The 24,485-nt window shown below is 61.1% G+C and overlaps 3 protein-coding genes, 7 non-coding genes and 1 pseudogene across 11 annotated transcripts; 5 read left to right on the top strand and 6 right to left on the bottom strand.

The window, feature by feature from the left end:
* Window positions 1-816: 816 nt before the first annotated feature.
* THAP7 (THAP domain containing 7) lies at window positions 817-4,202 on the top strand. Its single transcript, XM_059834590.1, has 4 exons — window positions 817-896; window positions 2,680-2,835; window positions 3,440-3,580; window positions 3,657-4,202. The coding sequence occupies exons 1-4, from the start codon at window positions 817-819 to the stop codon at window positions 4,195-4,197; spliced, it is 918 nt and encodes a 305-aa protein (XP_059690573.1). The 3' UTR covers window positions 4,198-4,202.
* A 716-nt stretch (window positions 4,203-4,918) lies between these two features.
* Window positions 4,919-14,411, bottom strand: LOC104259976 (long-chain fatty acid transport protein 2-like). The gene is made up of 10 exons (XM_059834588.1): window positions 13,916-14,411; window positions 10,152-10,361; window positions 9,463-9,621; window positions 8,618-8,742; window positions 8,327-8,521; window positions 7,537-7,627; window positions 7,096-7,294; window positions 6,913-7,010; window positions 5,837-5,967; window positions 4,919-5,238 (listed from the first exon to the last, which is right to left on the bottom strand). Exons 1-10 carry the CDS (start codon window positions 14,409-14,411, stop codon window positions 5,062-5,064), a joined length of 1,881 nt encoding a protein of 626 aa, XP_059690571.1. The 3' UTR covers window positions 4,919-5,061.
* Window positions 14,412-18,738: 4,327 nt separating this feature from the next.
* Window positions 18,739-18,810, bottom strand: TRNAQ-CUG (transfer RNA glutamine (anticodon CUG)). Its single transcript has one exon. It is a non-coding gene; the product is annotated as a tRNA-Gln (tRNA).
* Window positions 18,811-18,971: 161 nt separating this feature from the next.
* On the bottom strand, window positions 18,972-19,044 carry TRNAK-UUU (transfer RNA lysine (anticodon UUU)). Its single transcript has one exon. It is a non-coding gene; the product is annotated as a tRNA-Lys (tRNA).
* An 872-nt stretch (window positions 19,045-19,916) lies between these two features.
* LOC104255587 (histone H2A type 2-B-like) lies at window positions 19,917-20,408 on the top strand (annotated as a pseudogene).
* Window positions 20,409-21,698: 1,290 nt separating this feature from the next.
* LOC132320944 (histone H2B 5) lies at window positions 21,699-23,980 on the bottom strand. Of its 2 annotated transcripts, XM_059834587.1 has the most exons (2): window positions 23,936-23,980; window positions 21,699-22,448 (listed from the first exon to the last, which is right to left on the bottom strand). In XM_059834587.1, the coding sequence occupies exons 1-2, from the start codon at window positions 23,978-23,980 to the stop codon at window positions 22,137-22,139; spliced, it is 357 nt and encodes a 118-aa protein (XP_059690570.1). In that variant the 3' UTR covers window positions 21,699-22,136. The 2 variants fall into 2 exon arrangements, with proteins under 2 accessions (XP_059690570.1, XP_059690569.1); XM_059834586.1 differs by lacking the exon at window positions 23,936-23,980 and having other exon boundaries at window positions 21,699-22,538.
* TRNAG-GCC (transfer RNA glycine (anticodon GCC)) lies at window positions 23,254-23,324 on the top strand. Its single transcript has one exon. It is a non-coding gene; the product is annotated as a tRNA-Gly (tRNA).
* On the bottom strand, window positions 23,487-23,560 carry TRNAN-GUU (transfer RNA asparagine (anticodon GUU)). Its single transcript has one exon. It is a non-coding gene; the product is annotated as a tRNA-Asn (tRNA).
* TRNAS-GCU (transfer RNA serine (anticodon GCU)) lies at window positions 23,868-23,949 on the bottom strand. The gene has a single exon. It is a non-coding gene; the product is annotated as a tRNA-Ser (tRNA).
* A 119-nt stretch (window positions 23,981-24,099) lies between the features above and the next one.
* On the top strand, window positions 24,100-24,171 carry TRNAA-CGC (transfer RNA alanine (anticodon CGC)). Its single transcript has one exon. It is a non-coding gene; the product is annotated as a tRNA-Ala (tRNA).
* Window positions 24,172-24,353: 182 nt separating this feature from the next.
* TRNAM-CAU (transfer RNA methionine (anticodon CAU)) lies at window positions 24,354-24,425 on the top strand. The gene has a single exon. It is a non-coding gene; the product is annotated as a tRNA-Met (tRNA).
* Window positions 24,426-24,485: the final 60 nt, after the last annotated feature.

A 24,485-nucleotide genomic window follows, 5' to 3' on the forward strand; every position in this document is an offset into this window, starting at 1 on the left:
ATGACAGCGTAGCATGCAAATGAAGGCGAGGGCTCAGAGGAGTGCGCTCCGCCCCCCGCCGCGGCGCAGCCAGTGAGGAGAAAGGGGCGGGGCGCTCTGCGTGTTCGCCCAGCCCCCCTCGGCGGCGGCGCAGCCAATGAGAGGGGGAGGAAGGGGCGGGGCGTGGAGGGGACGGTCTCGCGAGGTGCGAGAGTCTCGCGGAATCTCGCGAGAGTCGGGGCGGGTGGAGGAGGAGGAGGAGGTGGCGGCGGGATGGGAGCGCCGAGGTGAGGCCGCGCCCGAGCTCGGGGGGGGGCACCGGCCCCGGGAACCGGCCCCGGACCGGCCCCCTGGGGCGGGGGACGGGGAGGGGGTGTCCGGCACCGGGGGGGCGTATCCGGCACCGGGGGGGGGGGTGCTCCGGGCGCGCTCCTTCCGGCCCCCCCCTTAGCAACCGCAGGCCCCACTGAGGGCCCTTAGCAACGCCCCCCCCCCCCCCCCCCCCGCGGTGCCCTGCCTCCCCGTGACGTCATCTGCCCCCCCAACCCACCCCGGGGGGAGTCCTGGTGGTGGGGCCGCCCCCCCCCCCCCCCCGGTGACTTCATGATTGGGGGGGGCACTGAGACTTTGGGGGAGCTCCGGAGGGCAGCGACTGGCTTGGGGGGAGCATCTGGGGGGCACCGGGGGGGGCATAGGGATTGGGGGGGGCTGCGGTGGCTCATGGGGAGCCTCTGGGGCTCGGCGGGGGGGAAGCACAGGGATTTGGGGGGCATTTGGGGGGCTGGGCTGGTTGGGGGGGGCAATTGGGGATCTTCTCACTCCCTTTTTTCCCCCCAGATGCCCCGTCACTGCTCTGCCGCCGGCTGTTGCACCCGCGACACTCGGGAGACCCGCAACCGAGGCATCTCCTTCCACCGGTGGGTGCCCCCACATCCCCTCGGGGGGGCAGTGGACACCCCATTGGCCCCTTCATTCCCCCCCCCTCAAAGTGGTCTGAGCAAGGGGGCTCTCCCTGTTTCTGCCTTGTGATTTTATTTGGGTGGTTTTTCACCTTTTTCATGCTTGGTTTCTTTTGGGGAATCCCCCTTAGCAATGGGCCGTCCCAGGTGTGCCCCCCCCGCCTTTAGCAATGGGCCGTCCCAGGTGTGCCCCCCCCTCCTTAGCAATGGGCCATCCCAGGTGTGCCCCCCCCGCCTTTAGCAATGGGCCGTCCCAGGTGTGCCCCCCCCTTAGCAATGGGCCGTCCCAGGTGTGCCCCCCCCTTAGCAATGGGCCGTCCCAGGTGTGCCCCCCCCCCCCCTTTAGCAATGGGCCGTCCCAGGTGTGCCCCCCCCCCCCTTTAGCAATGGGCCGTCCCAGGTGTGCCCCCCCCCCCCCTTTAGCAATGGGCCATCCCAGGTGTGCCCCCCCCCCCCCTTTAGCAATGGGCCGTCCCAGGTGTGCCCCCCCCCCTTTAGCAATGGGCCGTCCCAGGTGTGCCCCCCCGCCTTTAGCAATGGGCTGTCCCAGGTGTGCCCCCCCCCTTTAGCAATGGGCCGTCCCAGGTGTGCCCCCCCCCTTTAGCAATGGGCCGTCCCAGGTGTGCCCCCCCCCTTAGCAATGGGCCGTCCCAGGTGTGCCCCCCCCCCTTAGCAATGGGCCGTCCCAGGTGTGCCCCCCCCCTTAGCAATGGGCCGTCCCAGGTGTGCCCCCCCCCCCCTTAGCAATGGGCCGTCCCAGGTGTGCCCCCCCCCCCTTAGCAATGGGCCGTCCCAGGTGTGCCCCCCCCCCCCTTAGCAATGGGCCGTCCCAGGTGTGCCCCCCCCCCCCCTTAGCAATGGGCCGTCCCAGGTGTGCCCCCCCCCCCCCTTAGCAATGGGCCGTCCCAGGTGTGCCCCCCCCCCTTAGCAATGGGCCGTCCCAGGTGTGCCCCCCCCCCCCTTTAGCAATGGGCCGTCCCAGGTGTGCCCCCCCCCCCCCCCTTTAGCAATGGGCCGTCCCAGGTGTGCCCCCCCCCCTTTAGCAATGGGCCATCCCAGGTGTGCCCCCCCCCCTTTAGCAATGGGCCGTCCCAGGTGTGCCCCCCCCCCCTTTAGCAATGGGCCGTCCCAGGTGTGCCCCCCCCTCCTTAGCAATGGGCCGTCCCAGGTGTGCCCCCCCCCCCCCCCTTTAGCAATGGGCCGTCCCAGGTGTGCCCCCCCCCCCCACCTTTAGCAATGGGCCGTCCCAGGTGTGCCCCCCCCCCCCACCTTTAGCAATGGGCCGTGCCAGGTGTGCCCCCCCCTCCTTAGCAATGGGCCGTCCCAGGTGTGCCCCCCCCTCCTTAGCAATGGGCCGTCCCAGGTGTGCCCCCCCCCCCTTTAGCAATGGGCCGTCCCAGGTGTGCCCCCCCCCCTTTAGCAATGGGCCGTCCCAGGTGTGCCCCCCCCCTTTAGCAATGGGCCGTCCCAGGTGTGCCCCCCCCCCTTTAGCAATGGGCCGTCCCAGGTGTGCCCCCCCCTCCTTAGCAATGGGCCTTTTTAGGTGCCCCCCCCCCCCCCCATTTTAGGAATGGTTTAGCCCCATCCCCTTTAACTGGGCCTCCCCAGACCGTTCCATTTGCAGGTGCATGGGGGGGGCACCCTTCCAACCTTGCAGAAAACAGGCTGGGGGGGGCTGGGATTTGAGGCCACCGCCTCGCAGCTGACTGCGCTGTGTCCCCCCCCGTGTCCCCCCCCCCAGGCTGCCCAAGAAGGACAACCCGCGGCGGGCGCTGTGGCTGGAGAACAGCCGGCGGCGGGACGCGAGCGGGGAGGGCCGCTGGGACCCGGCCTCCAAGTACATCTACTTCTGCTCCCAGCACTTCGAGAAGAGCTGCTTCGAGATAGTCGGCTTCAGGTAGCTAACGAGGCGCTTAACGAGGCGCCCCCCCCCGCCTTTTCTCCTGCGGAGAATGGATCAGCCTAATTAACAACATCCCCCCCCCCCCCCTTGATTTAAAATGGACTCTTCCAGGCTCGGGATTGACATGGTCTGTCCCTCCCCTTGAGTTTTGGGGCACCTCAGGGACCCCCCCCCAAGGTTTTAGGGGCACCCCAGGGACCTGGGGGTCGTGGAGCACCCTGGGGTACCCCCCAAGGGCTTTTGGGAGTCCCCCTCCTGTTTCCCCTCAGGGCTTTAGGGCACCCAAGAGACCTTGTGGCTTGGGGGCCCCCCCGGGGCATTTTGGGTACCCCCCCCCAAGGCTTTTGAGGTTCCCCAGAGTCTTTCTTAGAGCTTGGGGGTTCCCCAGGAGTTTTGGGGATACCCTAGGGCTGCAGAGCACCCTGAGGACCCCACAGCCTTTGGGGCCTCCGGGGGCTTTGGGACACCCTGAGGACCCTGACAGCCACGGGGCACCCTGGGGGGCCTCCTCCCAGGCCTTTGGGGCCCCCCCCAAGTGCCCCATGCCACCCCCTGACACTCCCCCACCCCCCTTTTTCCCCACCCTGGCTCTCCGCAGCGGCTACCACCGTCTCAAGGAAGGGGCCGTGCCCACCGTCTTCGAGTCGGCCTCCCCCAAACCCCCCCGGGCCACCAAGCCGAAGCCCCCCACGCCCGAGAGTGACACCCCAAAGCCCCCTCGGGCCACCAGGAGGTGGAGGTGAGTCCCAGGGGGGTGGGGGGTGACGCAGGACGTCCCTGGGTCCCCCAGTTTAATCTCCTCTTTCTCTGTGTAGGCAGGACCCCACCCCTTCCCCTCCAGACCCCCCCTTCACCGCCGACGTCTCCTGCTTCCCCCGGGAAGGCGAAGACCCCGGTGCCCCCCCCGCCGGTGACCACGGGGGCGTCCCGGCCCTTCCCGGCCCCTCGGGTGCCCGGGGTCCCCTCTCGGACAGCCTTTTGGTGGCCACAGGGGACGAAGAAGCCACAGCCACCCCGGCTCTCCCCGAGGGTGACCCCCCGGCACCCCCCCGCCCCGTCTCCCCCTCTCTCTACATGTTGCGGCTGCCGCCGCCGGCTGGGGCGTACATCCAGAGCGAGCACAGCTACCAGGTGGGCAGCGCTCTACTCTGGAAACGCCGCGCCGAGGCCGCCCTCGACGCCCTTGACAAAACCCAACGGCAGCTCCAAGCCTGCAAACGTCGGGAGCAGCGGCTGCGGCTCCGCGTGAGCGAGCTGCAACGGGAACGCCGGGTCCCCCTCGAGGCTCGCCGGCCCCCCAAGGAGCCCCCGCCGCGGATGGTGGAGCTGCAGCTGCTCGGTGATGGCGGCGAGTGAGGGCTTCCCAGTGGACACCCGGCTCTTCTCCTCCTCTTCCCTGCCCCGGTGCCGCTGGGAAGGTTTGTAAATAAAGATTTCACCTTTTCTATGAAAAATCGAGGGGGCTTGCTCACGTCTGGGAGAGAGGGGAGCCGCAACAGCGTCCCCAAGCCAGTTTTGCTCACCCATCCAACAGAAAGCGGCTGCAGGGAGCAACAAGCTCCTTTTGTGTCGGTTAAACCGGCTCAGCGGGTGCTGGGGAAGGGCAGGAAGAAGCCTATGCTGTCATGGGGGGCTTGGTGTGCGTCGTGTGGGTCTGAGATCTATGGGGAGCCTGGGCTGCCTCCCCGAGCCGGTTTAGGTCGCTGATCGGGCAGAAAATGGGGTCAGGGAGAAATAAATGGGTTTTGTTCCGGATTGGTGAGCTAAAGCAGCTCAGCGAGCCCTGAGTGGGAAGAGAAGAGTGTTTGGGGGCCCGAGACATCTCCACGGCCAGCCCCACGGGCGAGTGAGAGGCCAGCACCGAGTAAATGTTCCCTTCCCGGCAGTGGGGAGGGTTTTGGGCACCATCTGCCCCCTCCAGAAGGGAAAACGAGTGGGTCAGTCCCCAGAAAATGGCCCTCATCGACCCGGCGCCCGCCTGGATCCAAATGATTGGAATTAAGCCTTTAATTTCCGCAGCCAGCGTGGCACGGAGGCGCCGGGGCAGGATAGCAAGCGCCGAGACCAGCCCGTCGCCCTCGTCGTGCTCCAACACTGTTCAAAACTCCCTGAAGGAAGCGAAAAACGCCTCATTAGCCCCAAATTGGCCTTGCCAATCGCCCAGAGGCAATTATCACCCCAGGCCGTCATGGAGACCGTGGCATGGCATGGCTCCTTCTTCTACAGGTTGAGCTTCATGTCCAGGATGGCGGCGTAGATGTCGGGGTTCAGGGGCACGTAGGACTTCTTCTTGTCGTCACGGAAGAAGAGGGGGTCTTTGATGACATTGAGGTCAAAGCCTTCTTTGACGAGGTTGCCTTTGCACTGCTTGAAGGTCCCCGTGATCTCCAGGGCGTCCTGTGGAGATGGACGGTGTCATCGGAAGCAGGGGGGGGATGGACGGCGTTACCAGCGTGGGGTGACTGGCACAGTCATCAGAAACAAGGGAACTCAACGCTGTCATCGGCAACGTGGGGGACCAAGGCCGTCATCGGCACACGGTGACCCACGTGCCATCGTTGGAAATGGCGGCACCCCCGGCTTTGTCGTCGGCACGGGGGCACGGGTGGTGTCATTGGAATTGGGGGGGACCCGTGTGGCGTCATTGGCACAGGGTGACCACCACCGTCGTGGGAGAGGAGGGACCTCGATACCATCATCGGGCAGGCGGACCGACGCCGTCATCAGCACAGCGTGACCCTGATGTTGTCATTGATATTGAAATGGATGGACAATGCCATCAACAACAGGGTGACCCTGGCACTGTCACCGGTAACGGGGGACCCAGGCACCCTTACCGGCACCGTCATCGGAAACTGGGGGGACGCCGACACAGTCATTGGAAACGGGCGCTGGCGCCCGCGCTGCAAAATTGCCAAAATCGCGCCCGAATTGACAAAAAAAACCCGTCCCCCTGAAGCCGCCCCGACGCCCGGCTGAAGCTGGGAGCGCTGACCTGGACCCGCACGAAGCGGGGAGCGGCGTAGCTGGGCAGCGTGTCCCTGGTGAAGGCGTAGAGGCTCTCGCCTTCGAAGCTCGCCCCGGCCTTCAGGCGGATGGCCGCCATGCCGCACCTCCCCTCACAGCCTGCAAATGACGCCGGAGGGTTGTTTTAGGCAACCAAGTCTCATTTTATTCTTCTTGGTGGCCACTTGCACCGTTATGGGGACCAGTTGCACGCCTGAAACAATGTTGGACACCCACTTTGGGTGGACGTGCCCCATTTTAGCCTTCTTGGTGGCCACTGGGGCCATGATGGAGGCACATCATGCACCCAAAACAGTGCTGGATCCTTATTTTGGGTGAACGTTTCCCATTTTTGTGTCTTTTGGGGCCACTTGGACCATTACGGCGAAACACTGTGTGCCCAAAACAGCAACTCACGCTTACTTTGGGCAACTGAGACCCTTTTACTCTTCCTGGTGGCAGCTTGGACCATTATGGAGACATGTCAGTTGCCTAAAACACCACCAGATTCTTCTTTTGGGCAACTGAGTCCCATTTTACTTTTCTTGGTGGCTACTTGGACTATTGCAGGGGTATGTTGCATGCCCAAAACAATGCTGGACACTTGGTTTGGGCAACCAAGTCCCCCTTTAACCCTCCTGGTGGCCACTCAGACCTTGACAGGATTCCAATGTGTGCCACAGCCATGCCAGAAACTTATTTTGGGTCGGTAAGTCGTACTTCAGCCGCCTTGGTGGTCAGCTGGACTGTTATGTGGACACGTTACTTGCCCCAAACAACACTAGATGCTTCTTTTGGGCAACCCAGTCCTGTTCTACTCTTCTTGGTAGCTGTTTGGACCATTGTGGCAATAATCATGAGCCCAAAACAATACCAGACTCTTATTTTGGGTCAGTGAGTGGTCAGGCAGTTGGACTGGATGATCGTTGTAGGTCCCTTCCATTCTATTCTACTTCAGGCTTCTCAGTGGCCGCTCAGACCATTTGGGGACACATCGCATGGCTGAAAGATCACCAGTTTCTTATTTTGGCCCAACTCACCCGCCCCGCACCACCCAGTACTCACCCGGCACAGACACTCCGTAGACGTTGACCTCCTGGATGAAGCTCACGGCGGCAAGAGTGGCCTCCACCTCTGTTGTGGCCACGTTCTCACCTTTCCAACTAGGGAAGAGAAGGGATGAGGGGGGATTGGGGCTGGCAGGTGGCACTGCCCACGCAGACGTGGGTGTGAGAGCATCAGAGTTACCGGAAAGTGTCTCCCACGCGGTCCTGGAAGTAGACGAATCTTTCATGGTCAATCATCAGGAGGTCACCGCTGTTGAAGAAGGCATCGCCTTTGACCAAGACGTCCCTCAAGACCTTCTTCTCTGTCTTCTGGGAATCGCCCGCGTAGCCGTGGAAAGGGGTGTTCTTGGTGATTTTGATGACCAGCAGCCCCGTCTCACCTTCGGGGAGGGAAAGGAGGGTTGGAAGCTAGTCAGCAACTGCCTCAGTGCTGGGGAATGTCACCTCCATGACCCACGGGGTGCTCAGGGATGACATTCCTGTTTCTTCGAGGGGTTTCTGGTGGCTTGCAGCCACCAAGATGATGGTGATAAGGACCAAGAAGTGGCTTGGATGCATCTCAACCCTCTGTCTGCCTCCCTTTCCTCCCAAAAAGGCCCTCGTAAGGCTCATCTCTTCTTACCGGGGCGGACTGGGATGCAGAGACCTCGCTCGTCACGTACAGGTTCGTTCTCCTCCACGTTGTACTTGATCAGCTCAAAGGGAGCGAAACTCTGGAGGGTGGAAGAGGGACAAAGAGAAACTGGTGGGTGGAGGAGAAACGGGATTAAAAAGAGTGAGAAGACTTTCCTTCCGATCCTCTGTTACTCACTCATAACAATCCACAGAAACACAACCCCGCACCCCCAAATCCCACCATCCTGAGTAACCGCTTGTTTTCCGTCCAAGCTGATTGCCCTTTATATTTAAATGAGATTTAATCTAATAGATTCAACCATTGACCAAACTCATGATGATAGCTTCCAAATCAACGACCCATGGGAGAATGCTGAGCGCTGCAACTGTGGGAAAAGGGTGGAGAAAACCTTGGTTTTGCAGGTTTTGCTCAACACACGGGTGGTTGGGGACACCGAAGGGGTCTTTCTCAGGGCTATAGAGATGTCCAGGTCACCATGGACACTCCATAACTAGACTTGAAGTCAACACTGTTGAGTCAACGTTGGCCAACCAGCTGGAGGGGACTCCTTTTGGATGTGAGGAGGGGATCTTGGAGATCCTGATTTTGTATCAACCCAACCTGATGGACAGTGTTGGTTTCCCCAAGGAAGTCACCGTTTGCACCACCATGAAGAGGGTATCCTGGAGACCTCCCCCACTCTTGGCCTTCAACCCGACTTGAGGTGCGGTATTGGTCTCCCCAAGGCAGTCAGTGTTTGCTTCCCCCCCCACCATCGTCATCACCGGCGGCTCACCTTGAGGAATATGTTGGCTCTGCCCACGGCCCCGATCTTGCCGGTGTAGTTGATGAAGCCGGCGTTGCCCTCGGTGGCCCCATAAAACTCCCAGATGGAGATGGGCCCAAAGCGCTGGAGGAACTCCTTCCACACCTCTGCCCGCAGGCCGTTGCCCAAGGCCATGCGCACCCCGTGCTCCCGGTCATTGGCACGCTGTGGGGTGACAAAGGGAGGGACCGTCTTGGCATGCGCCCCACGGCGTTGCCTCCCCGCCCCGGGGTGGATTTCAGGCTAGTTGGGGACCTTAACCTTGGGCGTGTTGCAGAGGTAGCGCATGAGCTCGCCCACGTACTGGATGACGGAGACGTTGTAGCGGCGGCAGTCGTCCCAGAACTGGGAGGCGGAGAACTTGGCCCGTAGGACGCAGGTGGCTCCTGTGGGGACACGGCGGGGTGATCGTTACCCTCCCCTTTTCTCTCTTTTTTTCTGTTTTCTCCATCCATCCATCCATCCATCCATCCATCCATCCATCCATCTCCACCAGTATCTGTCCTTCTGTCTGTTCACCCCCCCATCACCCGTTAGCTACATAGTCGCCCTTCTCCTTTTCCCTCTTCTTTTCATCCCACTCCTTCCTTTTCCATCCCTACACTTTTTTTTGTCACCTGTCTGACCATCCATCCCCTCGCTCATCCATCTATCGCTATAGAGATCTTTCTCCTTTTCTCTCTCTTCTTTCCTTTTCTTCCCTCCATCCTCACATTTTTCCATCACCCTTCAGTCCATCTCCAGAAAAAGTCTGTCCATCCCTATATAAAAAAAATCTCTATCCAATCCATCCATCCATCTCCATAAAACGTCCATCTGTCCATCTCTAGAACATCCATCTCCATAAAACATCTGTCTATGCTTCTCCATAAAACATCCTTCTCCATAAAACAGCTGTCCATCCATCTAAAATGTCCACCCATCCATCTATCCATCCCTCACCCATCTGTGGACACAGCTTCCTCTCTCCCTTCTTCCTCTCCCCACACATTTCTCCATCCGTCCATCCATCCATCCATCCATCCATCTCCAACACCTCTCCACCTGTCCTTGCCCGCACCCCCTCCCTATGCTGGCCGGGCCACGTGGGGCACGGGGCTACGTACCGACCTCGAAGCACCCTCCCACCCCGATGAGCAGCCCGGCCGAGTGGTAGAGCGGCAGCGTTGTGTAGATGACATCATCAGGCCGTAGGCCACAGAGCCGACCCAGGTTGGCCACCATCATCAGCTTCAGCTCTGTGATCACCGCTGCCTTGGGCAGCCCTGCGGAGTGGGAGCAGAGGGTGGGAAATGTCCTCCCTGGAGGTGGTCATGTGGGATGGGAGGTCCTGGGGATGAGGGGAGGGCAAAACCCTTCCCTCAGGGTGGTGGGTCTCCATCCTTAGAGGTCTCCAGACCTCGCTGGGAGGAGCCATGAGGAACCTCATCCGGATGTGCCGGTGTTGGTTGGGACGGGATCTGGTTTAGGTTGAGGGTTGGATGGGGGATGTCCCACCCCGCCCCATCCCTATGAGGACAGACCCAGGGACATGGTGGGTCTCCATCCTCGGAGATACCCAACCCTTGCACGGACACAGCCAGGAGGAACCTGGTCCAGGTGGACCTACGATGGTCGGGGTTGGAGAAAGGCCTCCACGAAACCCCACCAACCTCCCCAACATCACCCGCACCCCATTGCCCGCACACCCCAGGGGGGACAACCTCCTTCAGCTCCTCACCCATGGCACCCAAACCCTCCCAGTCGCTGTTCTCCGAGGAGCAGACCCTCGGGGTTTCTGTCCCCGCGGCCTCACCGGTGGTGCCAGAGGTGTAGATGTAGGCGGCCTTGGAGTTGGCGGTGATGCCGGCGCGGTGGTGGGCGGGCAGGGGCTCATCGGAGGCCGCCTCGATGGCGGGCAGCAGGGCCTCGACGCCCGGCGTGGGCGACGTGGAGCTCAGGTAGAAGACGCGGATACCGTCGCGCTGCAGGGCCGGCAGCACCTCCTCCACGGCGGCCTGGAGGTCTGGGGGGGGGACATGGCACTGGTGGGTGGCCCCAGATAGGTGAGCATCCGAGAGGGGACCCCAAAGTTCCCGGATGGGCACCCAATGTACCCCCAGATGGGCACCCCAGGCATCACGGATGGGTGCCCCAAAGATCCCGGATGGGCACCCCAATCAGATGGGAACTCCATGCATCCCAAATGGGGACCCAAAGGACCCCAGGTGGGCACCAGTCGCACCCCAAATAGGGACCTCAATTGGGTGGGCACCCTGGGCATCCCAGATGGGCACCCAGTGTATCCCCAGATGGGCACCCTGATCAGATGGACACTCAAGGCATCATGCATGGGAGCCCTCAAAGATCCCAGATGGGCACCCACTGCACCCCCTTGATCAGGTAGGGACCCCAGCCAGCCCCAGTGGGCACCCCAAGGACCCTAGATGGGCACCAGCTGCGCCCCAAATAGGCACCTCAATCAGGTGGGCGTCCTGGATGGGTGCCCCAATGATCCCAGACAGGGCTGGCACCCGGAGTATCCCGTATGGGAGCCTGGGGATCCCAGCTGGGCACTCGAAGCACCCCAAAAGGGCTCCCCAATCACCCCCACACCCCATACACCCCCGAGGGGCACCCTGAGCACCCCAAAGGGGTGCCCTGACCGGACAGACCACCCCCCTCCCACCATTGGGCATCCCAAACAGGCACCCCAAGGATCCCAGCTGAGCACCCACAGCACCCCAAAAGGGCTCCCCGAGCACCCCAGAGAGGCACCTGGAGCATCCCCTAAGGGTGCCGCGATCCGATGGGTGCCCCCAGCACCCCAAGGGGCACCCTGAGCGCCCCCCAAGATGGGCACCCCCTGCCCTGATTTTTTTTTTTCCCTCTATCATCTCCTTCCCCCAAAAATGTGACGCACAAAAAAAAAAAAAAGGACCTTTACCCCGGGAAGGGACTGGTGATGATTAACCCGTGGCCTTGTCATGGTCAGCGCACCCCGACACGCTCCGCGGGGCGTCAGGGTGTCGGACACGCGTGTGCAAAGGGCTGCACAAGCAGCCGTGACCTCGTGCGAGGGGGGGGGGGGGGGGGGGGGATGTGTGCGCGCAAATACAGCCCCAACGTGAACAACCTCTCGCACGCTCAGGGTAAACGGCCCCGCTGCGCCGCGCACCCACACGCGTGCCGCGGATGCGTGTGCAAGAGCGTGTATGGGCACTGACATACATGCAAATGCATGTGTAGCCACTGATACGTGTGACAGCATGTGCGCGGACGCTGACACATATCGAAATGCGTGGACAGACAGCAACATGCGTTCAGACACATTCATGGACACTGACATGTGTGCAAGTGCGTGCACAGACAGTGACACATGTGCGGACACATGCACAGGCACTGACACATGCAAATCCATGCAGAGGTACTGACATGCGTGCAGGCACGGGCATTGACACGCGTGCAGACACATAGACAGGCACAGACACCCGTGTAAATCCGTGCACGGGCACTGACACACGTGCAAACACATGCACAGGCACTGACACGCATGCAAATCCATGCACAGGCACTGACATGCGTGCAAACACATGCACAGGTACTGACACGCATGCAAATCCATGCACAGGCACTGACATGCGTGCAAACACATGCACAGGTACTGACACGCGTGCAGACACGTGCACAGGCACTGACACGCGTGCAGACAGATCCACAGACACTGACACACGTGTAAATCCATGCACAGGCACTGAGACGCGTGCAGACACACAGACAGTCACAGACACCCGTGTAAATCTGTGCACAGGCACTGACACGCATGCAGACACGTGCACAGGCACTGACACGCGTGCAGACACATATACAGGCACAGACACCCGTGTAAATCTGTGCACAGGCACTGACACATGTGCAGACACATCCACAGGCACTGACACACGTGTAAATCCGTGCATGGGCACTGACACATGTGCAGACACATCCACAGGCACTGACACATGTGTAAATCCATGCACAGGCACTGACACATGTGCAGACACATCCACAGGCACTGACACACGTGTAAATCCGTGCATGGGCACTGACACATGTGCATACACATCCACAGGCACTGACACACGTGTAAATCCATGCACAGGCACTGACATGCGTGCAGACACATAGACAGGCACAGACACCTCTGTAAATCCGTGCATGGGCACTGACACATGTGCAGACACATGCACAGGCACTGACACCCGTGTAAATCCATGCACAGGCACTGACATGCGTGCAGACACATAGACAGGCACAGACACCTCTGTAAATCCGTGCATGGGCACTGACACATGTGCAGACACATCCACAGGCACTGACACACGTGTAAATCCGTGCATGGGCACTGACACATGTGCAGACACATCCACAGGCACTGACACACGTGTAAATCCATGCACAGGCACTGACACATGTGCAGACACATCCACAGGCACTGACACACGTGTAAATCTGTGCATGGGCACTGACACATGTGCAGACACATCCACAGGCACTGACACATGTGCAGACACATCCACAGGCACTGACACACGTGTAAATCCGTGCATGGGCACTGACACATGTGCATACACATCCACAGGCACTGACACACGTGTAAATCCATGCACAGGCACTGACACATGTGCAGACACATAGACAGGCACAGACACCTCTGTAAATCCGTGCATGGGCACTGACACATGTGCAGACACATGCACAGGCACTGACACCCGTGTAAATCCATGCACAGGCACTGACATGCGTGCAGACACATAGACAGGCACAGACACCTCTGTAAATCCGTGCATGGGCACTGACACATGTGCAGACACATGCACAGGCACTGACACACGTGTAAATCCGTGCAAGGGCACTGACACATGTGCAGACACATGCACAGGCACTGACACACGTGTAAATCCATGCACAGGCACTGACACATGTGCAGACACATCCACAGGCACTGACACACGTGTAAATCCATGCACAGGCACTGACACATGTGCAGACACATCCACAGGCACTGACACACGTGTAAATCCATGCACAGGCACTGACACATGTGCAGACACATCCACAGGCACTGACACACGTGTAAATCCGTGCACAGGCACTGACACATGTGCAGACACATCCACAGGCACTGACACACGTGTAAATCCGTGCATGGGCACTGACACATGTGCAGACACATGCACAGGCACTGACACCCGTGTAAATCCATGCACAGGCACTGACACGCGTGCAGACACATAGACAGGCACAGACAGCCATGTAAATCCGTGCACGGGCACTGACACATGTGCAGACACATGCACAGGCACTGGCACGTGTGCAGACACACGTGCTGCCACTGACACCCATGCGAACACATGCACAAGCATCAACACGCACAGACACCGCCTCACCCCATCCCTCCCGATCCCGCACACGCGTGTGCGCCGCGCACCTGCAAGGGAAGACACAACTAGAAGCGGGGGAGGAGGGGAACCACCCGGACGCCTGGGTCCTCTCGGCACCCCAAATTCCAACCCCCCCACCCCGGTGGGAGTCGCTCACCGGGGCTGGCGAGGACGAGGGTGACCTGGGCTGCGGCGAGCGCGTGCTGCAGCGCCCGACCCCGCACGTTGCAGTTGAGACAAGCCATGGGGCAGCCCAGCTTGGCCAACGCCAACCAGGTCCAGACGTAGGCGGGTTCGTTGGGGAGGAAGACGGCGACGGTCTGACCCGGCTGCAGCCCCAGGTGCCGGGAGAAGAGCCAGGCAGCCCGGTTGCTCCGGCGTTCCACGTCCTCGTAGGTATAAACCTCATCCTGGAAGCGGAGCAGGGGCCAGTGGGGCCGACGGCGAGCTTTCTCCTGGAAGATGTCGAGGAGGGTGATGGGGGGTCGGCGACTCAAACGCCACCGGCATCGCACCGATGACCGCACCAAGCTGGCAAAGACCACCAGGTCAGCCCAGAAGAAGGGCGCGAGGTGAGCAGCCGCCGTCGGCACCAGCAGCAGCAGCAAGACCAGCCCGGCCGCCACCGCCGTGATGGCCCCCAGCACCGGCATGGTCACGGGGGTGCCGGTCCCTGGCGGCACCCGCTGGGTGCTGTTGGCCAAGGTCCGCCCCAAGTGCACCTTGCCCCGGTTGCCGGCGCCCAGCGGGGCTTTGCCGTGTTTGCTGGCGTTGCCGCGATTGGGGTGGTTTGTTTTCTTTTCTTCTTTTTTTTTTTTTCTTCCCCCTCCTTTTTCTTCTCCCTGCAGCCGGAGCCCTGCCCCGGGGTGTGGAACGGCACCGGGGGTGGCTCAGCACCGATTGTCTCCCCGGCCAGCTGGCCAGCTGCCTGCCTGCCCATCCATCCTGCCTCTGCCCCTCCATCTGTCCTTCCAGCCGGCGGAGGACGGGCGCTCGTCCGTCTGTCCATCCTGCTGCCATTTGGATCCTTCACGGCCACTCATCGGTGCCGGATAGTTGCCATCCGGCCACGCGGCCAGGCTTCGCTGGCACCCGCTCGTCCGCCGAACTGATCAGTGGGGAAACCTCAGCTGTCCACCGGTGCGGGAAGCCTCTGTCTGTCTGTCTGTCTGCCATCCTTCTGTCCACCCACCCACCTAGCCACCTCCCTATTCATCTACCTACCTCATCTATCTACCAGATCTTTGTATCCGTCCAACCGTTCAGCCACCCCTCCATCTAGCTAACCATCCGTCCGTCCGTCTGTCCGTCCGTCTGTCCATCCATCCACCCTCTCCTGACTTTGGGTTCCGCGTCGGGGTCTACACGGAGGCACCTCTGTGAGCAGACCCTGCTCGTGTGGGTGCTCGACACGCTGCATGGAGTCCCTGGGTCCCCCGTGGGATGGGTGGAGGTCCCTGTGCAGCCCCCTCAGGTCTCCAGCCAACCCCCATGTCTCCACCCAACACCAACCTCTGCAGCCAACCCCAACATCTCCATGCAGCTCCAACTTCTCCATCCAAACCCCCTCATGTCTCCATCCAACCCCAACGTCTCCATCCAACCCCAACGTCTCCATACACACCTCCATGTCTCCATCCAACCCCCTGATGTCTCCATCCAACCCCAACGTCTCCATCCAACCCCCCATGTCTCCATCCAAACTCAATGTCTCCATCCAACTCCAACGTCTCCATCCAACTCCCCATGTCTCCATCCAAACTCAATGTCTCCATCCAACCGCAACATCTCCATCCAACCCCCCATGTCTCCATCCAACCCCAATGTCTCCATCCAACCCCCATGTCTCCGTCCAACCCCAACGTCTCCATCCAACCCCCCATGTCTCCATCCAACCCCAACATCTCCATCCAACCCCAACATCTCCATCCAACCCCCCCATGTCTCCATCCAACTGCAACATCTCCATCCAACCCCAATGTCTCCATCCAACCCCAACGTCTCCATCCAACCCCCTATGTCTCCATCCAATGCCAACATCTCCATCCAACCCCAACATCTCCATCGAGGCTCCTGGCAACTCCAGCTGACCCCAAACATCACCAACATCTCCAGCTGACCCCAAACATCTCCAGCTGACCCCAAACATCACCAACATCTACAGCTGACCCCAAACATCTCCAGCTGACCCCAAACATCTCCAACATCTCCAGCTGACCCCAAACATCTCCAGCTGACCCCAAACATCTCCAACATCTCCAGCTGACCCCAAACATCTCCAGCTGACCCCAAACATCTCCAACATCTCCAGCTGACCCCAAACATCTCCAGCTGACCCCAAACATCTCCAACATCTCCAGCTGACCCCAAACATCTCCAGCTGACCCCAAACATCACCAACATCTCCAGCTGACCCCAAACATCTCCAGCTGACCCCAAACATCTCCAACATCTCCAGCTGACCCCAAACATCTCCAGCTGACCCCAAACATCTCCAACATCTCCAGCTGACCCCAAACATCTCCAGCTGACCCCAAACATCTCCAACATCTCCAGCTGACCCCAAACATCTCCAGCTGACCCCAAACATCTCCAACATCTCCAGCTGACCCCAAACATCTCCAGCTGACCCCAAACATCACCAACATCTCCAGCTGACCCCAAACATCTCCAGCTGACCCCAAACATCTCCAACATCTCCAGCTGACCCCAAACATCTCCAGCTGACCCCAAACATCTCCAGCATTTCTCCTTTCATCGTAAAAATGGGGAAATCGGCCTATCTATCTGGCATTTACTTTATTGCTGCTCCTAGATGGAAACTCCACCCCAACAAAACTTGCTCCCTTCCCCCCATTTTCTTGGAAACGGGTCACGTCCTCAGCCCTTTCCGAGCAGGAGCAGCCCAACGCCGCAGCGTTTTGTCCACCCCACGCCCCTTCTCCCCTGCGACCGGTCACACAAACGGGTTTTTCCCTACTCGCTGGCAGGAAAACCAAAGTTTGCCGTTTAAATCTCCAACCTGGGTGTGAGCACCTGGCAAGCCGCTTCTTGACGGGCTAATTAATCTTTCTGCTAATTACGAAAAAGGAAAAGAACCAAACAGGTTCGGCGCAGCCTCACCGCTGTGTCGCTCACCTTTCCCTCCGATTTGTAACCCTGGGTGTTCACGGGCTATAAAATTATCACGAGGATCGAATGGGGTTTTTGGCAGCCGCTGGAAAAGTCAGGGTGAAACGTATCGGGCGTTGCCCTTTGCTCGAGAAGATTTTGCAATCTTGGGGTCATCGGTTTATCGGGGTCGGTGTCACCGGAGTCCAAGTGCCACCACGGCGAGGGGACGTTGGCCTGGGGTAAGGCAGCGGATTCGCGGGGTGGACCCGTGCTCGGCTGTTCCCACCAGCGAGGTTCTACCTTGGGGGACGTTCCCAAAGGAGATAATTTGGGGTTGGGGGAAGATGGTCCCTTGTCCCCAACTTGGTGCCACCCACCCTGTCCCTGTATTCATGTCCCTGTGCCCTGCTCTGTGCCACCAACCTGCAAAGGACACGGGGCTGGTTGGGGGGCTGCCGGTGGGTGTCTTCTCCCCCCCGCCCAGGGCCACCAAACCCCTGGGAACCGTGTCCCCATCATCCCAATCGCTCACAGAGGACGAGGGCCACCACCACTGGGGACGTGGGACAGGAGAAGCCACATCCTGCCATGAGGCAATTGGACTGGGAGGGACTGGGAGGCACTGGGAGAGCCCAGGCTCCAGCAGGACTGTGTCGTGGAGGTAAAAGAGCTTCCGTTCCCCTCGGGGACAGGGTGGCACGAGGTCACCTCCCCCTCCAGGTGGCACTTGTGGTCCCCAAGGGGGGCGGTGGCAGACACAGGGGACCTCACAGGTGGTCCCTGATGGGGTGTCAGGTACGGAGCATCGCACATGGTGACACGCATGGGGTGCCACCCCCTTGAGTGCCACACACAGACCGTGATGGGGTGTCACCCGTGGCCCCCAACGGGGTGTCACACCGGTCCCCCATGGGACGTCCAACACGGGACATCACGTGTGGCCCCCAGCGGGATGTCACACATGGATGTGACATGCCCTCTCCAAAGGGGCGTCACACATGGGACGTCACAGGTGGTCCCTGATGGAGTGTCACACGTGGGACGTCACATGTGGTCCCCAGTGGGGTGTCACGCCTGGGATGTCACATGCCCTCTCCAAAGGGGCGTCACACGTGAGACGTCACACGTGGGACGTCACAGGTGGTCCCCGATGGGGTGTCACACGTGGGACGTCACATGTGGTCCCCAGTGGGGTGTCACACCTGGGATGTCACATGCCCTCTCCAAAGGGGCGTCACACATGGGACGTCACAGGTGGTCCCTGATGGGGTGTCACACGTGGGACGTCACATGTGGTCCCCAGTGGGGTGTCATACCTGGGATGTGACATGCCCTCTCCAAAGGGGCGTCACACGTGGGACGTCACAGGTGGTCCCCGATGGGGTGTCACACGTGGGACATCACATGTGGTCCCCAGTGGGGTGTCATACCTGGGATGTGACATGCCCTCTCCAAAGGGGCGTCACACGTGGGACGTCACAGGTGGTCCCCGATGGGGTGTCACATGTGGGACATCACATGTGGTCCCCAGTGGGGTGTCATACCTGGGATGTGACATGCCCTCTCCAAAGGGGCGTCACGTGTGGGATGTCACCTGTGGTCCCCAGTGGGGTGTCACACGTGGGCTGTCGCACACAGTCCCCACGGGTGGGTCATGTTGGGGGCACGTCACACCTGCGGGGGGTGTGGTGTGACACACTTGGGACACGGAGTCCCCCCAAGAGAGCGTCCACCCGGATGGGGCGGGATGAAGAAGGAGGGACCCCCCCACGCACGGGCACGGCCGGGGGGGGGGGGTGGGGACACGGACACGACACACAGAGGGTGACCGTGGGGGGGGGGGGGGGGTCGCAAAAAGAAGGGGAAAGGTCCCACCGAGATTTGAACTCGGATCGCTGGATTCAGAGTCCAGAGTGCTAACCATTACACCATGGGACCGGCCCGCCCGGCCACCCCCGCCGGGCCCCACACGCCTCCGCGCCGCCTCCGCCGGGAAAGAAAAGAAGGGGCGGACCCGGGGGGGGGGTGTGGGGTGCGGACCGCGCCGGGAGAAGGGGCCGGGGGCCCTCCGGGGAGCGGGGGGAAAAAGAAACGGCTTTCGCCCGAACAGGGACTTGAACCCTGGACCCTCAGATTAAAAGTCTGATGCTCTGCCGACTGAGCTATCCGGGCTCGTGGCAGCGCTCCCCCGGCGCCTCCCCATGGGCTGAACTAAGGCGGCTCCCCCGGCGCGGCACAGCTCGCGGGGGAAAAGGGGCGAAAAGGCGGTTTTGGGGGATGAAAAGGTGATTTTTTTTTTTTTTAAAAGATTTTAAGGTGAAAAAGGTGCTGCGCTGCGGGGAACTGAGGCCGCACCGAGGCGGCGGGCTGCGGTGGGCGGAGCTCCCCGATGGAGGGTCAGGGCGGACCTGAGTGAGAACCGCCCCCCACCGTGTCCCCCTTCCCCCGACCCCTCTCCCCCCACCCCTGCGGACCAATGGGAAGACCGCCGGCTCCCCGCGCGGCCAATCAGCGTCCAGCGCCGCCCTCCAGCGGTGCGAGAGCGGCGGGACTGAGCCCCCGCGGGGCCGACGGAGCTCTGCGCCCTAAATCACCGAATACGCTCGAAAAGCCTTAAAACTCTGTTTGCGGGAGCGCGGAGCCCGCGCCTTGCCCCCTCGCCCCGCAGCAGGCTTGCGCCGGGCTATTACTACACGTAACCAAAAAGCTTTAACAGATAAAAAACCTCGCTCCAAGTTCCACGTGCAGCTTGAGGGAACGAGCGATGCGTTCCCCGCCTGCTCCCAGCCCTGCGCGGGCGGCTCCAGCCGCCCTTTATAACCTCCGCGCGGCCGCAATCCCGCTCGCTGATTGGTGATGTCGCGCATGGAAATGAGGCGGCTCCAAAGCTCGCGTTGTTATTGGCCAGGAGTGGGTGCTGGTTTATTAGTCCGCCACCAGCGGGGCGCTGGCCAATCAGCAGGCGTCGTTTCGATCCGCGGCAGGGTATAACAGGCAGGGCGGAGGAGCGGGCGTCGTTATTTCTTAGCGGGGAGCGCGGTGCCATGTCGGGCCGCGGGAAACAGGGGGGCAAAGCCCGTGCTAAGGCCAAGTCGCGCTCATCCCGCGCCGGTCTCCAGTTCCCGTGGGCCGCGTCCACCGTTTGCTGCGTAAGGGCAACTACGCCGAACGGGTGGGGGCCGGCGCTCCCGTTTATCTGGCAGCTGTCATGGAGTACCTGACAGCTGAGATCCTGGAGCTGGCTGGGAATGCTGCTCGGGATAACAAAAAGACGCGGATCATCCCCCGGCACCTCCAGTTGGCCGTCCGCAACGACGAGGAGCTCAACAAGCTGCTGGGTGGTGTCACCATCGCGCAGGGCGGCGTGCTGCCCAACATCCAGGCCGTGCTGCTGCCGAAGAAGAGCGAAGGCCACAAGGTCAAGGGCAAGTGAGGCGGGGGAAGCCGCTTCCACCATCGTTTTTTGTTTTCTTTCACCTTTTTCAACCCAAAGGCTCTTTTCAGAGCCACCCCACTGCTTCAGGAAAAGGGCTGGAGGAGCGGGGCGATGGGGAACTGGCGCTGACAAATCATTATCTGGGTCTTAAGCCATCTGCAGCGGGAGCATTTGGGCTCAAAGTGTGGGGGTAAACCACCATCACCCCAAATCTCATTAAACAGCCGCGAGAAAAGCAGGGGAGCACCCAGGGGAAATAAAACACGCTGTGGAAAAGGAGAGGGGCTTCAGGGCTCTGGCGCTGCCGCCTCGAGCGAGCGCAATGCAAAAAAAATAAAAAAATCTGCTAATTTCAACGAACAAAGTAACATTCGGTGAGCGCCGTGGCAGGTGAGGAGCGATTTAAGAGCCCGTAGCTTAGTTGTAGACAGCGCTCATTTATAAATACCTCGACACAGACTTTATAGGACACACAGCAGTTACAGCGCATTCAAGGAACAAGCGTCGCCAGGGTCGGCTTTTTGGGGGGTGCTCGAACCATTTCACAGTCCCACAGCTCTTTTTGGAGACCCTCACTTCTCCCTTACCCCCCCCCGGCTTTTAAGTCGAGGCCGGATCCCCTCGCTCCGAGCCGGGGTATGGGGTGACGGTCACTGACGGAGGAGGTCGGGGTGCACCTGCTCAGCGCCTGGATGGAGCAGCTCTCCCTCCGCTTCTTGTCGCCGCCTCCTTGGAGCCCTTCGGCGGGGCGGGCGCTGACCCGCCGCTTCGGGCATCGCGCTGCCGGGACGGGAGAGGAACGGTGAGGGCACCGCTTGCAGTTATGCAAACGAAGGATCCAATCTGCGCTCACCCATTGGCTGAGACAGCGCGGGACAGCCCTTGCGGAGCGCCTCCGACCATAGCACTACAGCGGCTCCGGAGCCCGCGCGCTGATTGGTCCGCTGCGGCTTTCGCTCCGCCAATGGCCTCGTGCCGTTTGGATCCCCCCTTGGCGCAGCGGAAAAGCGGCGCCGCCGCAGAGCACAGCCAGCAGCTAAGCCGGGCACCGCGGCGGGGGCAAATCTCGCTCCTGGCAGACTACTGAGGCTTTTTACCTTCATCAAAGTGTTTTTTCATAAAGCCACTGCGTTTTAACAGTCCGGAAAAGCCTCAGTCCTCCCCTAGAAAATACAAAGCCACCAGTAACAAGGGAAGGGCTCTGAGCATTGAAATCCACGGCAGAGCGCAACCCGCCCACAGCCTACAAGCGCGTTTCATGAAATACAGCACCTACAGCGACAGACGCTTCGCTCTGCGCGTTGGAAGCACCGGGACGCACCCACACCCACCCCGACAGCACCTCCCCCTCCGCAGCCGCACACCCCAAACCAGCGCCGCGTCCCCGCCCGCGGGGTTTATATAGTCGCGGGTCGGACCGGAGTGAAACCTGCGCTGCGGCTCCCTGTGCGCGGCCGTTCCCCACCACAACGCTGTGACGTTGGCGGCCGCTCGGTCCAATGGGAGCGGAGCAAAACGGTTTGAAGGCGAAAGCGGCAGCGCGACCGAGTAACCCCGAGCTGAGAGGGCCCTGCGCAGGGGGAGAAGCCCTCGCCTCCAGCCCGGACCGCGCTTTTTGTCAAAATACAGGAAAATAACCTTTAAAAGACCGCTTTTAAACCGCCCCTCCCCCATCTACAAACCGTTCCGATCCTCAGAAACGCCAGAAAAAAAAAGAGGCAGCTCAGCAGCAACATCAGCTCTTTAGGAAGAAGGGGGAGGGTGGCTCTGAAAAGAGCCGTTGGGTTGAGTTGAGCCGAGCGGGTTCCTGCAGCCGGGCCCGGCCGCTTTACTTGGAGCTGGTGTACTTGGTGACGGCCTTAGTGCCCTCGGAGACGGCGTGCTTGGCCAGCTCGCCGGGCAGGAGGAGCCGCACGGCCGTCTGGATCTCCCGCGAGGTGATGGTGGAGCGTTTGTTGTAGTGGGCCAGACGCGACGCCTCCCCCGCGATGCGCTCGAAGATGTCGTTAACGAAGGAGTTCATGATGCCCATGGCCTTGGAGGAGATCCCGGTGTCGGGGTGCACCTGCTTCAGCACCTTGTACACGTAGATGGAGTAACTCTCCTTGCGGCTGCGCCGCCGCTTTTTATCACCCTTCTTCTGGGTCTTTGTCACCGCCTTCTTGGAGCCCTTCTTGGGGGCGGGCGCCGACTTGGCCGGTTCAGGCATCGCGCTCTCGCTCACTGCAGTCACCGCAACACCGCAACCAGAAGCAACGGACTGAGGGCAGCGAGCGGGCGGCGCCGCTTTTATAGCGGCGTTATGCAAATGAGGGATTCAAACACCGCGCACGCCCATTGGCTGCGACAGCGCGCAGCGCCCCGTGCGGAGAGACCCGCGCATGCAAATATCCCGGCTCCAGAAGGCAAGCTCTGATTGGGCGCTGGTCGTTAGCCCGGCACAGGGGTATCAGCCAATCACATCACGCCGTTTGGATCCCGCCGGGCACGGCGCGCACAGGGGGTGTGCGGTCCCTCTGCGAGCGCGGCGCCGCGCCGGCGGGGGGAGCGAAGGCGGCGCTGGGGCACCGAGCTCTGGGCAGCCGCAGTGGGGATTCCCCGGGGGGGAACGCGGTACCGGCAGCCGCTTGGCCCCGCTCTCCCCTCGGGGGCCGCAGCGCTCCGGGGGGGACCGCCGCTCCTCAGCCCGGGACGGCCCCGGGAACTGCCCTCGCGGCCCCGCCCACCCGCATGAGGCGGCCAATCAGCGCCGAGCGCGCGAAATTCAAACCGCGCGGCAGGAGTGGCGCGCTTCTTCCGCCCGCTAATTGCTCTTAACCCCAATTAGGTCGGCGTCCTGATTAGCGCCGCTTCGCCCCGCGCAGGTACAAAGGTTTGATGCGTCATGGGGCTGTTTTGGGGTGAAACACCTTATTTTTGGGGCTCCTAAAGAGCGCTCAGCGCGCGCATTGGTGGTTCAGTGGTAGAATTCTCGCCTGCCACGCGGGAGGCCCGGGTTCGATTCCCGGCCAATGCAAAGCAGCGTTTTTCCCCCCTCTCCCCACCTTATTTTTTCCCTTTTTTCCAACCCCCTTTTCCACCTGGAACACAGGAAGCGACTTTGCTTCCTGGAAAAAAAAAGGGGGGGGGGGGGGGGAGGAATAAATAAAACCAAGAGAGTGGGGAAAACACATCGCTCCGTCCCTGGGTGGGCTCGAACCACCAACCTTTCGGTTAACAGCCGAACGCGCTAACCGATTGCGCCACAGAGACCCGCCGTGCCGGCCCTCCCGGCCTCGGGGTGGTGCGAAACTCGGGGTGGGGGGTGGGGGGGGGAAATGGGGGGGGGGGCACCTGCAAGAATTAAGGGGGGACGGCGTGTAGAACTGGCCGGGAGCACACACATAGGGATTGCCCCTCTGCAGAACTGCGGGGCCCCTGAAAACATTTGCTGAAAAAAGGGAAGGTGCAAAGGGGGAGCCCGGAAAAAAGTGATTGGGAAAAGGTAAAGGGAGGGGAATTCCTGGAGGGGGGGAACCCCCAAAATTTGAGGGGTTCCCCCCAAAAAGCCACAGCTCACCGACGAGGATGGGATTCGAACCCACGCGTGCAGAGCACAATGGATTAGCAGTCCATCGCCTTAACCACTCGGCCACCTCGTCCGCCGGTTTCCTCTTCCCGCCGCGCCGCCATGGGGCGCAATACGCCGTGGGAAAGGGCGGGGCTTTGTGAGGGGGCGGGGCTTGCGAGGGGCGGGGCTGCGGCCGGGGGAAGGCGGCGCCAAGTGCGGTGGCGGGCGCGGGGGGCGCGCAGGGGATGTAGCTCAGCGGTAGAGCGCATGCTTCGCATGTATGAGGTCCCGGGTTCAAGCCCCGGCATCTCCAGCGAGGGCAGCTCGTGGTTTTTTGGGGGGGGGAATGAGCACCCGGCGGGGAGGGAGGGGGGGCTCTGACCCCTATTTTTTTCCTCCCGCCCCCCCCGTGGGGCACCGCGACCAGTCTGTGCCCGGACCGCGCTGCGGGAGGGAATTTGTCCAAATACACTTTATCAGAAAGCGCTAAAACGGAGCAGAGTGGCGCAGCGGAAGCGTGCTGGGCCCATAACCCAGAGGTCGATGGATCGAAACCATCCTCTGCTACGCATTTTTCCCCCCCACCCCTTTTATTTTTTGTCCTGTTCACCCCTTTGGCAGTTACCA

This window comes from Gavia stellata, unplaced genomic scaffold, assembly GCF_030936135.1.
Source record: "Gavia stellata isolate bGavSte3 unplaced genomic scaffold, bGavSte3.hap2 HAP2_SCAFFOLD_382, whole genome shotgun sequence".
Taxonomy (NCBI): domain Eukaryota; kingdom Metazoa; phylum Chordata; class Aves; order Gaviiformes; family Gaviidae; genus Gavia; species Gavia stellata.

Coding starts and splice junctions, on each gene's coding strand:
- LOC104259976 (XM_059834588.1), bottom strand. CDS start 14,411: ATGCCGGTGCTGGGGGCCATCACGGCGGTGGCGGCCGGGCTGGTCTTG. Junction 9,622..10,151: donor CTACACCTCTGGCACCACCG/GTGAGGCCGCGG, acceptor CCCACTCCGCAG/GGCTGCCCAAGGCAGCGGTG. Junction 7,628..8,326: donor GAGCCAACATATTCCTCAAG/GTGAGCCGCCGG, acceptor TCCACCCTCCAG/AGTTTCGCTCCCTTTGAGCT.
- THAP7 (XM_059834590.1), top strand. CDS start 817: ATGCCCCGTCACTGCTCTGCCGCCGGCTGTTGCACCCGCGACACTCGG. Junction 897..2,679: donor CGAGGCATCTCCTTCCACCG/GTGGGTGCCCCC, acceptor CCCCCCCCCCAG/GCTGCCCAAGAAGGACAACC. Junction 2,836..3,439: donor TTCGAGATAGTCGGCTTCAG/GTAGCTAACGAG, acceptor GGCTCTCCGCAG/CGGCTACCACCGTCTCAAGG.
- LOC132320944 (XM_059834586.1), bottom strand. CDS start 22,517: ATGCCTGAACCGGCCAAGTCGGCGCCCGCCCCCAAGAAGGGCTCCAAG.